Source organism: Chiloscyllium punctatum, chromosome 2 (assembly GCF_047496795.1).
Source record: "Chiloscyllium punctatum isolate Juve2018m chromosome 2, sChiPun1.3, whole genome shotgun sequence".
NCBI lineage: Eukaryota > Metazoa > Chordata > Chondrichthyes > Orectolobiformes > Hemiscylliidae > Chiloscyllium > Chiloscyllium punctatum.
The window spans coordinates 135045730-135058250 of NC_092740.1; the positions used below are offsets into that span (position 1 = coordinate 135045730).

Consider the following 12521-nt stretch of genomic DNA (forward strand, 5'->3'; position numbering starts at 1 on the left):
GCTTCCAAACTTAACAATCTAATTGTAGCTGGAGAATTGCTTGCAATAACCTCTGTTCCACCTCCTGTACCATTACCTCTGGTGTCCTCCAAGGATCTGTCCTTGAGCCTTTCCTGATATGTGTCTATATGCTAACCCTAGGTTATATTTTCAGATGGCACAACTTTGATTTTTACATCTATGCTGATAACACCTGGCTCCACATCAGCACCGTGCCTCCTGACTCCTCCACAGTTACTAATTTATCAGATTCTTATTTGATATCCAGTACCAGAGGAGGAGACATTTTCTCCAATTAAATATTGGAAAGACTGAAGTCATTATTTCCCATCCACATTCCAAACTCTATTCCCTAACAAGGAAACATTCTGAGATGAGATCAGTCTGTTTGCAAACTTTGAGTCAAATTTGATTCTGAAGATGACCTTCTAACTGCATGCTTGTGCAATCAAGAAAACCCCCTTTTTTTCACATCTGTAATGTAGTTCACCTTCATCCTATTTCAGATCCTCTACCAGTGGAACGCTCTTCTATGCGTTAGTAACCTGCAAATTAAACTATTCCAGTACAAACCTGGCTGGTAGTCAGCATTCTAATCTCTGTAAACTTGAAGGCATCCAAAGCTCTGCTGTCCACATCTTAAATTGCAGCATGTTCTGTTACCCTATTTCTGCTCGGCTTGCTAATTTACATTGGCTTCTGGTCAAACAGCATCTTAAGTTCAGGATTTTCCTCTATGCCCTTGCTCATCCCCATCTTCATAATCTTCTCCAACCTCATGATTCTTGAGGTTATCCATGCTCCAGCAATTCTGGCTTCTTTCTCATTATTTACCATAATTGCTTCACCATTAGTGGTTGTTCTTTAAGTTGTCTTGGCCATAAGTGCAGTATTTTGCTCCATACTGCTCCCTGCCTCATTTAAGTCACTTCAAGTGTCTTAAATTGTCCAAGTTTTTTTTGGCATCTAACCCTATTTACCTGGATATTCAGCAACCAGACACTCATTGGAACAGGGAGTTGTGCCTTGGGACTGTGTGGAACCATGGAAGTTTTCCAGGGAATTGAAGATTCCATTGGGCAAGCCCATTACATGTGGACCCACTGGAAGAATCTATTAAAGACAGAAAACTTAGAAGGTGCCACCTCCATTAAGTTAGTGGTTAACCAGGAAATGTTGGTTGATTGAAAGTATACCTCCTGGGTAACGATTAAGCTGAATGCCCTCCCTTCAACTACACCTCACATTAACACTTACACCTCAGTCTCAGTCCACTGACAAGTATTGGAGTTGGGACGTTATGTTGAGGTTATACAGGACATTGGTGAGGTCTCTGTGCAATTCTGGTCACCCTGTTATAGGAAAGAAATTAGTAAGGTAGAAAGGGTTCAGAAAAGATTTACGAGGATGTTACAAGGAATGGTGGATTTGAGTTATAAAGAGAGGCTGGATAGGCTTGGAAATGTTTCCACTGGAGCAGGGAAGGTTGAAGGGTGACTTTATAGAAGTTTATAAAATCATCAGGCATAAACATAAGGTGAATGGCAGGTGTCTTTTCCCTATGGCTGGGGATTTCAAGACAAGGGGGCATAGTTTTAAGGTAAGAGGAGGAAGATTTAAAAAAGACATGGGGGCAATGTTTTTACACAGAGTGGTTTGTGTTTGAAATGAACTTCCAGAAGAAGTGGTGGATGCAGGAACAGTTACTGCATTGAAAAGACCTTTAGATAAGTACACGAATAAGAAATGTTTGGAGGGATATGAGCAAGTGGGACTAGTTTAGTTTGGGAGTATGGTTTGCATGGACTGGTTGCACCGAAGGGTCTGTTTCTTTGCTATATGACTATCAAGCCGCCCCGTCCTTTGCAAGCTTGTTGCCACAGGCCCCAATATCCGGCCTGGTGGCAGTGGCCTCTATACACCAAACCTCATATAGACTCCAGCCCTGACAACGCCCCTTGCACACCCCAGCCGTCTCTAATACTCCCCCACTGGTCAATCCAAACCATGACCTGCTCCTCACTGGCTACTGCTGGCCCTGCCAGATCCACCCCCACTAATGCTAAGTACCCCATCACTTACCTGGTAGACAACCCACCTGGTACCTTACCCAGCTAACCCTTAACAGAGTGCCACCAATCCAATACTTACCCTTCTGCAGCAGCTGCCATAGTGTCTTGCTGTGCTGCTGGACATTTAACTCTCAAAACATCACTCACCGACTGACAATGCGACACAACAGATGAATTGTGTTGAATTATCTGGGATTGTAATTCCTGGCTAGAAATGTACAGCTCAGTACGAAGGTTAAAAAAACATGGAATGGGAGTGACAATCTGACTATAATTGCTAGACCTCAGAATATGCTGACCAATGTTTGCTTTGCTGACTCAGTGTCATATTTTGCTTTGTGGTGTTCCTGTGAAATGCCTGAGGGACTGGTAAAATAAAAGGTGCTGTATAAATATAAGTTGTTGCTGTTATTTTATAAAACCATAAGTTGATCTATCAGGTGATTTATGTGAGAAAAGAAAGTCAAAAGGAAGTGTTAACACATTGAAAAGTTCTTTTTCATTACTTCCAGCTGTGCTTTGACATTGTGGAAACTAAACTAAGCAGAATTCGTCTGCTCAAGTTCCAATTACATACGTGAGAGAATTGTACACAGAGTATAATGCATCCTGGTAGTTAGATACTAGCAAACTTTTTCCCTGTTCCGAAAGTTTTGATTGAAACATTGGCCCAAATGTTTTTTTGTTCCCAGGCTGTGTACAGAAAGACAGGAGAATTCCCAGCTCCATGAACAGACTTGTTTTATTTGGCATTTTCATTGCAGGGCTGCAGGCGAGATTGCAAGTTGAGAGAGATGATCCCAGAATACTTGAAGAGAATGTCCAGGGTGTAGGCAAGATGCATGACAAGTCTGTCTTGGGATTCTGGCACTGTGCTTTAAGTTTAAAAATAAAGTTTAAAATATGAGACATTCCCGTTGTCATTATTGCTCACTCCCCATGCCCAATACATTGCATAATATCCTCTCCCGAATCCCCATGGTGTGCCATGTTCTTTAAGCTGCATAATACTTGTACCTCAAACCCCTTGACCTTCCATACATGCATGTCTCTGTATCCACGACCTTGCCCTGTATAGCATCTATTCCAATTTAATCTCAACTGCTGTCAAATCAAACCAACCTACACCCCTCACATGTATCACTTAGCGCCTATACCTCCTGTGCCAACTCATCTAATGTCCACCGCCTGCACAGATACAAAAAATGAAGTTCAGTTCAATAAAGTAAGGGAAAGATGGACATTATTGAGAATATCACTGGGTTAGTAGTTTACAGGTCCAAGTTAATGACCTAAGGATGGGTTAAAATCACACCACAGCAGCTTGTTTCAATTCAAATAGTGCAATCTGGAGTTGAAAGCTCGACTCAGTAATAGCGACCATGAAACTACCATTGTTGTAAAGTGTGTGTAGTTCACTAAGGTCCTTTGATGGAGGTAATCTGCCCATCTTTGTCTGGTCTTGCCTAAATACAACTCCAGATTTAAAGCTGAAAATGTGTTGCTGGAAAAGCGCAGCAAGCCAGGCAGCATCCAAGGAACAGGAGAATCAACGTTTCGGGCATCAGCCCTTCTTCAGATTTAAAGCAATATGATAAAATGTCAACCACTCTCCGAAATAGTCTAGCAAACCACTCGGCTCAGGATTGATTAGGATGAGCAACAAATGCTGACTTTACCAGCAAAGTCCATATTGCATAACATCACTAAATCAAGACAAAACTCGCATTCACAAAAATGCATTTACAATCTGTCAATTCCTTCCTCTTAATAAAGGCTTTTAAAAACAAACATTTCATTCAAGTAAAACGAGCATTGAAATTCATAGTCCCGCAAGTTCAAAACCACTTGAAACCATCAAACTGTAATGGAAAACAGCTCAATGTGATAATGGATTCTTGTGAAATCAGCCATTCTGCATTAAAGGAAAATGGAAATCCTCAGAATAATGTTACCAGAAAATTAAAATAGAAAACAATATATTTTGCTTTAACTCTCCAGACCACCTTGAAAGGCTCCTTTCACAGCTTAGATACTTTTTATGCACAATCATGGCTACTTTTAACAATCCAAAAGGTACATTTCCTCACCCAAAGGCGTCCTTACCTATCCAAACTAAAGCTTATGTCCACCAAGAGACACCTCGCTCCGAAGGGCCCTTTGTCTCAATCAATGGGTAGATTATCAACCTTCTAACATCCAGACCCTATATCTTACATCTCCTGGCTCTCAGACCTGCACTTCTTTGGTCTAATCTGCACTATTTGAGTTTAAGGCACAGCCTCACCAGAATAATACAGGGAAAGAAGGAGCTGATGATTTAAGTGGTCTTTGGCCTCCAAAATCCAGCCATGCACAAATTGACTCCATTCACACCCCACAAAAATGTACAGTACTGTTATGGGCAGGATTTATGATTTTAGAGCATTTTTGCTAGTTTTGACTATGGAGAGCCTGTCGGATCTGGCCATAGTTTTCAATATAGAAGGAAAATTACTACCTTTATGAGAAACACAATTACTTTTCAACCAACTATTGCAGTGTACTGCAATAACCTTTACAGTGAGAGTGTGATCTCAACCTGACCACAGGGTCTGATTGGTTTGGAAATGTTTTTCCCTGTGCAAATGCTGCTCCAGATTATTGCAGACTGATCTGTGCTGGTACATTAACTGAGTACAGGATCAGATTCAGCTTTAGTAAACCAATGAAAACTCACTTGCAAAAGTCACATCTGAAAGAATTCTGTGGGGTTTGTAGTAGTTGAGCATCACCATTGAGAGAAATGTCTGTGGGGAGGGAGTCATTATAAATTTCCTCCAGAAAATTGCAAAATATTAATCTGATATAGAATGCTTTATAAATTCTGACATTATGTGCTTTAATGACAGCTTGTTTGATTAAAGGATTAAAGATAAAATCACCTCAGGTTTTTTTTTAATTAACTCCTTGTGCTTGGGCTGTCGAGGGAGATGTTAACACTGCTATTTAGAAGTAATGTTCTTATTTGTGTGTGATCTTTTTGAAGTGCTTTTGTTTTGTTTGAGTTTGCAAACTTCAGGGAAGAAGAGCTAAATAACACACTAATGTGAGATGGCATTCTGACTATGTGCTGTCTGTGTTTCAGAGGTGAGTGTGGGCTGGGTATGCAGAGGTTTCTGGCGATCTCTCTGAAGCTGCTTTGTTTGGTACAATCTCACTGCTGGATTGGAATCACTGACTCATTTGTCTTCCGGCTGTTGTATCTTCTAGAGCCGAATTCGAAGGATGTGGAATGACACGGTTCGAAAACAGTCTGAATCTTCCTTTATCACAGGAGATATCAACAGCTCAGCATCGCTGAACAGAGGTTAGTCAAGTCAAGAAAGACTTTCAGGCATTTTTGCTGGTGCTCCAATAATACATAGCCAAATAACGGCATGGATACAGTTCGAACAGTTGGCGTTAGGTCTTGCATTCCAAAAAATCATTTCACCATGACTGCTGTGATAAAATTCAATATAACTGCATGCATACGATATGATTAAAAATGTTTATTTTGAGAACGCTAATGAAATTCAGTGATTAAAGGATTAGTTCAGAAATCAGAAAATGAAATATCTAATTAATTCATTAACCAGAGGTTATGCTAATCCTCAATAAGCAGACATACGCATCTTGTTCCAAAATTATTGAAGGCTTAGGTTTCCACTGGCTTGCCTCCATCTCTGCCTTTTCTTTTGCAGAGCATCCAACGTTGCCCAACCAGTTGTCCCTGTGAATTATTAGAGAGAAACATTATAATCAATTAAACACACTCAATATTTTTGTCAGTTTATCTAACATTTAGTAATCTTTTAAAAAAATCTATTTCTTCTTCATTTGTCAAACAATACAATCTCTAAATTTACATGGTTAAAAATCAGACAACACCAGGTTATAGTCTAACAGATTTATTTGGAAGCACTAGCTGTCAGAGCACTGCTGCAAATCATAAATTTACATTAGAGGTATAGCAACTGAATAAGAAATGAATAGGACACTAATCATTTAATAACTGGACATTGACGTTTTTATAAAGAAAGTATTCTTCCGTGCATACCTTCTTGCTAAATCTTGTGATGTACCTTATTTTTTCTCCCCCTTTCATCACGAGTAAATCACTTAGTTTACTAAAAGGCTGAAAATTCAATTTCCGCTGATTGCTTTCCACACATTTCAGCACAATCTAGTCAGCGTATACATTTTTGATCCTTTTTGTTACTGAGTTTTTTTTTAACTTTGCAAAAATCCTATCAACCAGTCTCTCTTTTTTTGCTGTTCTCCCTTTTCTAGTTGATAGATAGAGGCCTTATCAAATTAAATTTCTGTGATCTAAATGTCTCCACACGAATCAAATGTCTTTTTTAAAGATTCATCCGTCTTGCCACAGATAATTCAAGCTGACTTTTGTGTCTGCCTTAGCTCTTCTCAATCTCTCAAAGGTGCAAAGGCCATTTCAGGACAAGCATCAAGATTCATCAAGACTAAGTTGACATGGTCATTTGCACCTATTATTCTATGTTAAAAATTAACCTCAGTTTCAACACAGAAATCCAACTATTTCTGAGAGGTTGATTAGAACTGCTGTTGAAATGGTCCTCCTTGATGGTACTGACCGAATGAGGTGCATTTTAAATCATCTGAGAAGATTACAAGGAAGACATTGAGATCTGCCATGGTTCACGCAGGTTTCAAGAATAGCATCCAACAACACTGGCGAAGCTTGACACCACCCAGAACAAAGCAGCCCCCTTGATTGGCACTATATCCACAAACATCTATTCCTCCATGGCTGACACTCAGCTGTGTATACTATCTGCAAGATGCACTTCAGAAATTCACCAAAGATCCCCAGATACCACCTTCCATACCCATGACTCCCTCGATCTAGAAGGACAAGGGCAGCAGATAATTAGGAACACCACCACCTTCAAGTTCCCCTCCAAGTCACTCACCATCCCGACTTGGAAATATATCGCTGTTCCTTTACTGTTACTGGGTCAAAATTCTGGAATTCCCTCCCTCATGGCATTGTGGGTCAACCCACAGCAGGTGGACTGCAGCAGTTCAAAAAGGCAGCTCTCCACCACCTTCTCAAGGGGGCAACTAGGGACAGGTAATAAATGCTGGCCCAGCCAGCGCTACATACATCCCACAAATGATTTTTTTAAAATAAAATTCAGCACAACTTGTAAAGCTGGAATGCACTGTCTGGGAGGCTAGTTGAGATGAGCAACCTTAGAACCTCTACAAAGTAATTGGATGAGCACTTGAAATGTCATACCTATTCAAAGATATGGACAGAGTGCTGGAAAGTAGGACTAATGTAGCTTTAGAATATTTTTGTCAGTGCAGACTCAGAAGGCTGAAGGGCCTATTCTGTACTCTATGATTCTTTGATTGTGGTGAGCTTACTGTGCATAATTCCTTCAGTACCAGAGGTGGTGGAGGGTGGGGGGCACGAGGGAAATACAAGTTAACATTGCAGCAATACTGATCCAGTCTTTTGTTGCTGGAGCTTTAGGTGGTGTTTCAAAATGAACTTAAAATGCCAGACTATTAATGGACAGGCTGTAGAATACAGGTTTTAGATTAGATTACTTACAGTGTGGAAACAGGCCCTTCGGCCCAACAAGTCCACACCAACCCTCCAAAGCGCAACCCAGCCAGACCCATTCCCCTACATTTACCCCTTCACTTCACACTACAGGCAATTTAGCATGGCCAATCCACCTAACCTGCACATTTTTGGACTGTGGAAGGAAACCGGAGCACCCAGAGGAAACCCACGCAGACACAGGGCGAATGTGCAAACTCCACACAGTCAGTCACCTGAGGCGGGAATTGAACCTGGGTCTCTGGCGCTGTGAGGCAGCAGTGCTAACCACTGAGCCACCATGTCGCCCACACTTTAAAATAAAATTCAGCATAACTTGTAAAGCTGGAATGCAATTTTAGAGCGTGTACTAATCCAGAGTAAACCCAATAAGAAGTTCAGTTGATTGCAGCTTCTTTAATCAAATCAGCATATCTAATTGTATAGTGGTTTGGGTTTGTTGCTTTCACTGCTGTGGCCTGAGTTTGAGTCCCGCTCAAGGAGGGTGGATTTATTGTTCTTGTACAAACTTTAAAAATGACCATGAGTTCCTAGCACTGAAAACAGTAAGCAGAGCAGCTCTGCCTAACTCAGTGAGAGTTTATTTAGATGAGCAGTTGGAATGCCGTGGCATATAAGGCTTAATGCCAAGTACTTTAAAATGGAATGAAAGTGGGTGGATGTTACAAAAGCACAATGGGCTGAAAGGCCTTTTTCTGTGCTGTGCAAACCTCTATGACATCAATGTATATTTGTGAGACCTTGTTTCAAATAAGCAGGAAAACAGAGCAGAACATGCCATTGATGTGGATAAGGGCTATAAAACTCTTTTCAGCCCCCCATCACTGATGAAAGCATCAACAGAAGTGTAGGCTGCCTTGAAATTTGACTGAAGCAAGTGACTTTTTTCATTTAAAGTAAAGAACTGGAAACAAATGGTCATGTACATTTACACTGCTGACTGGAAGGTTATTTTAAAAATGACCAACTCTAATACTTTTTTTTAAAATCAGGGCTTTCGATGCATTAGAACTTTCAGATAAACCATGACTTCTCTTAAGTAAGGTCTTAGTACATTGGGTTCATTTTTCTTCTCTGAAAACCCTTGCTCAACATGATCAAAATCTGACAAGACAAAATTTAGATAAACTTTTAAAACCTGATATATTATGTTTGGTCTCCCAGTTATGAAAAATGATTTTGTGATTGCACTTCTGGTTAACCCAGTGGCGGATATCACTGAAAGATTTATTATACTTGTTTCAAAGCCTTCTTTCATTCCTCTGTATTATTATCATATTTATCCAAAGTTTTACATATTTCAATAAAGCCAACAATTGAGGATGCTGGAAACCTGAAACAAAAACTCTGAAGGAGGGGCACTGGACTCAAAACATTAACTTTCTTTTCTTTTTAGAGATGTTGCTAGATCTGCTGAGTTTCTCCAGCAATTTCTGTTTTTGTTACATATTTCACTGTCTGCATGTAGGTTTGCTCACTAAGCTGGAATATTCCAGCTCAGTGAGCAAACCTACATCCAGAATCTCTACCTGAGCTACACATCTTCTCAAAACTCACTAATTTCAATGTCTGTTTAGGACTGACTATACATATGAATTGCAGTTAACTAAATGGACTCGTTAGATGATACAGATAATTGCTATTCCATGACATTATCAGGAGAAATGTTCTGGACATGTCCACATGGTAAAGAAATGGATTTTCTCGAGAAAATTAGTAAAGTAGTACCTTTAAGGAGTTTTGAGAAACAGTGACAAAGCCTCAATCTGACCTCTAAGCATTTTGTTTGTAAAAAGTGTTACGCACAACTTTTGGAAGTAATCCCGAACTTGTTTTGTGTCAAACATAAATTCACATTTCTGATTTAGAAGGGCTGTGCAAGGAGCAGATAAAGTACTTGATAAAATGTTCTTCATATTGCAGCCTTAACTCCAAAACTCAATGTGTCCTTGTAACTATTTGACTAATTCAGAACGAGTTATGGGGACTGCAGCTTCCCAATGTTGTTTATAAAGTGTGGATCTTGGAAAAGCGCAGCAGGTCAAGCAGCATCAGACGAGCAGGAGAGTTGATGTTTCAGATAGGACCTTTCATAAAGATCTGAGTCATGATGAACGGTCCCAACATGAAACGCCAACTCTCCTGTTCCTCTGATGCTGCTTGACCTGCTGTGCTTTTTCCAACTCCACACTTCATTGACTCTGACTTTCCAGCATCTCTAGTCCTCACTATCTCCAGCCTGCCGTTGTTGTCAACAAGGGTGGCACGGTGGCACAGTGGTTAGCACTGCTGCCTCACAGCACCAGCGACCTAGGTTCAATTCCAGCCTCGGGTGACTGTGCAAACTCCACACAGACATTCTCCCCGTGTCTGCGTGGGTTTCCTCTGGGTGCTCCAGTTTCCTCCCACAGTCCAAAGATGTGCAGAGCAGGTGAATTGGCCATGCTAAATTGCCCATTAGTCAGATGGAAATGGGTCTGGGTGGGTTCCCCTTCATAGGGTCGGTGTGGACTTGTGAGGCCGAAGGGTCTGTCTCCACACTGTCAGGAATCTAATCTAATCTAAAAAAAAAAGGTATTGCATATTGTTCCAACATGCAGAAGTATCTTTCCTGAGGATTGTTTGACTCAAAATAAATCTAATTTGAATATAGGTCGAGTGACCATAGCTGAGATAAAATGTGACGTTTTGCTCGTCATTTTTGTTTTTGAAACATTACTAATGTCAGTGCAAAAGAAAAAGCTGAAGCCAATGTCAATGTTATCAGCCAGAAGTGCCAGGTTGATGATCACCTTGGCCTCCTCCAGAGGTCCCTAGATTTAAAAGAAACCTGAGGAACAACGTTTTCACACAAAAGGTGGTTTATATGTGGAACGAACTTCCAGAGGAAGTGGTAGATGCAGGTACAATTACAACATTTCAAAGATATTTGGACAGGTACATGAATAAGAAAGGTTTAGAGGGATATGGACCATGTGCAGACAAGAAGGAATAGTTTCATTTAGTTTGGAAAACTTGGTCATCATGGATGAGTTGGACCAAAGGGGCTGTTTCTGTGCTGTATGTCTCTATGACTTCATAGAGTCATGCAGACCAGATATCCCAACCCAATCCAGTCCCACCTGCCAGCACCCGGCCCATATCCCTCCAAACCCTTCATATTCATATACCCATCCAAATGCCTCTTAAATGTTGCAATTGTACCAGCCTCCACCACATCCTCTTGCAGCTCATTCCATACACGTATCACCCTCTGCGTGAAAACGTTGCCCCTTAAGTCTTTTTTATATCTTCCCTCTCACTCCCTAAACCTAGGCCCTCTAGTTTTGGACTCCACAACCCCAGGGAAAAGACTTTGTCTATTTATCCTATCCATGCCCTTCATAATTTTTGTAAACCTCTATAAGGTCACCCCTCAGCCTCCAACGTTCCAGGGAAAACAGCCCCAGCCTGTTCAGCCTCTCCCTATAACTCAAATCCTCCAACCTTGGCAACATCCTTGTAAATCTTTTCTGAACCCTTTCAAGTTTCACCACATCTTTCCGATAGGAAGGAGACCAGAATTGCACGCAATATTCCAACAGTGGCCTAACCAATGTCCTGTACAGCCGTAACATGACCTCCCAACTCCTGCGCTCAATACTCTGACCAATAAAGGAAAGCATACCAAACGCCTTCTCCACTATCCTATCTACCTGCAACTCCACTTTCAAGGAGCTATGAACCTGCACTCCAAGGTCTCATTGTTCAGCAACACTCCCTAGGACCTTACCATTAAGAGTATAAGTCCTGCTAAGATTTGCTTTTCCAAAATGCAGCACCTCACATTTATCTGAATTAAACTCCATCTACCACTTCTCAGCCCATTGGCCCATCTGGTCCAGATCTTGTTGTAATCTGAGGTAACTCTCTTCGCTGTCCGCTGCACCTCCAATTTTGGTGTCATCTGCAAACTTACTAACTGTACCTCTTATGCTCGCATCCAAATCATTTATGTAAATGACAAAAAGTAGAGGACCCAGCACCGATCCTTGTGGCACACCACTGGTCACAGGCCTCCAGTCTGAAAATCAACCCTCCACCACCACCTTCTGTCTTCTATCTTTGAGCCAATTCTGTATCCAAATGGCTAGTTCTCCCTGTATTCCGTGAGATCTAACCTTGCTAATCCGTCTCCCATAGGGAATCTTGTTGAATGCCTTACTGAAGTCCATATAGATCACATCTACTGCTCTGCCCTCAATCTTCTTTGTTACTTCTTCAAAAAACTCAATCAAATTTGTGAGACATGATTTCCCATGCTCAAAGCCATGTTGACTATCCTAAATCAGTCCTTGCCTTTCCAAATACATGTACATCCTGTCCCTCAGGATTCCCTCCAACAACTTGTCCACTACTGAGGTCAAGAAAAGGCTAGAACACTGGATATAGCACAGGATATGAACCCTGACAACAAGCCAGCAATGATGCTGCAGAGTTGCACTCCAGAATTAGAGACACCCCTAGCCAAGCTGTTCACACAATACTGACATCAACCCAACAATGTGGAAAATTGTCCAGCTATGTCCTGCACATAAAAAGCAGAATGAATCCAATGCAACCTATTTTCAAGCATCATCAAAGTTATGGAAGATTTTTTTCAATAGTGTTATGAAGTGAAGTTTATTCAACAATACCCAGCTCGCTGACACTCAGTTTGGGGTCCACCTAGCCACTTAACTCCTGACCTGTCATAGTCGAAGCATATGCAAAAGTGCAGAACTCAAGAGGGAAGTGGGGGTGTCTGCCTTGAATTAAGGTAGTATCTAATT

General features: G+C 41.1%; 1 protein-coding gene across 15 annotated transcripts in view; it reads left to right on the forward strand.

Moving 5' to 3' along the window:
- Positions 1-12521, forward strand: part of LOC140490074 (adhesion G protein-coupled receptor L3-like) — a 652730-nt gene that overhangs the window by 610629 nt on the left and 29580 nt on the right. For all 15 annotated transcript variants that reach the window (XM_072589074.1, XM_072589083.1, XM_072589073.1 and 12 more), the window contains one exon: positions 5325-5421. In XM_072589074.1, coding sequence (XP_072445175.1) covers positions 5325-5421 — 97 coding nt within the window. The remainder of the gene's footprint in view (positions 1-5324; positions 5422-12521) is intronic.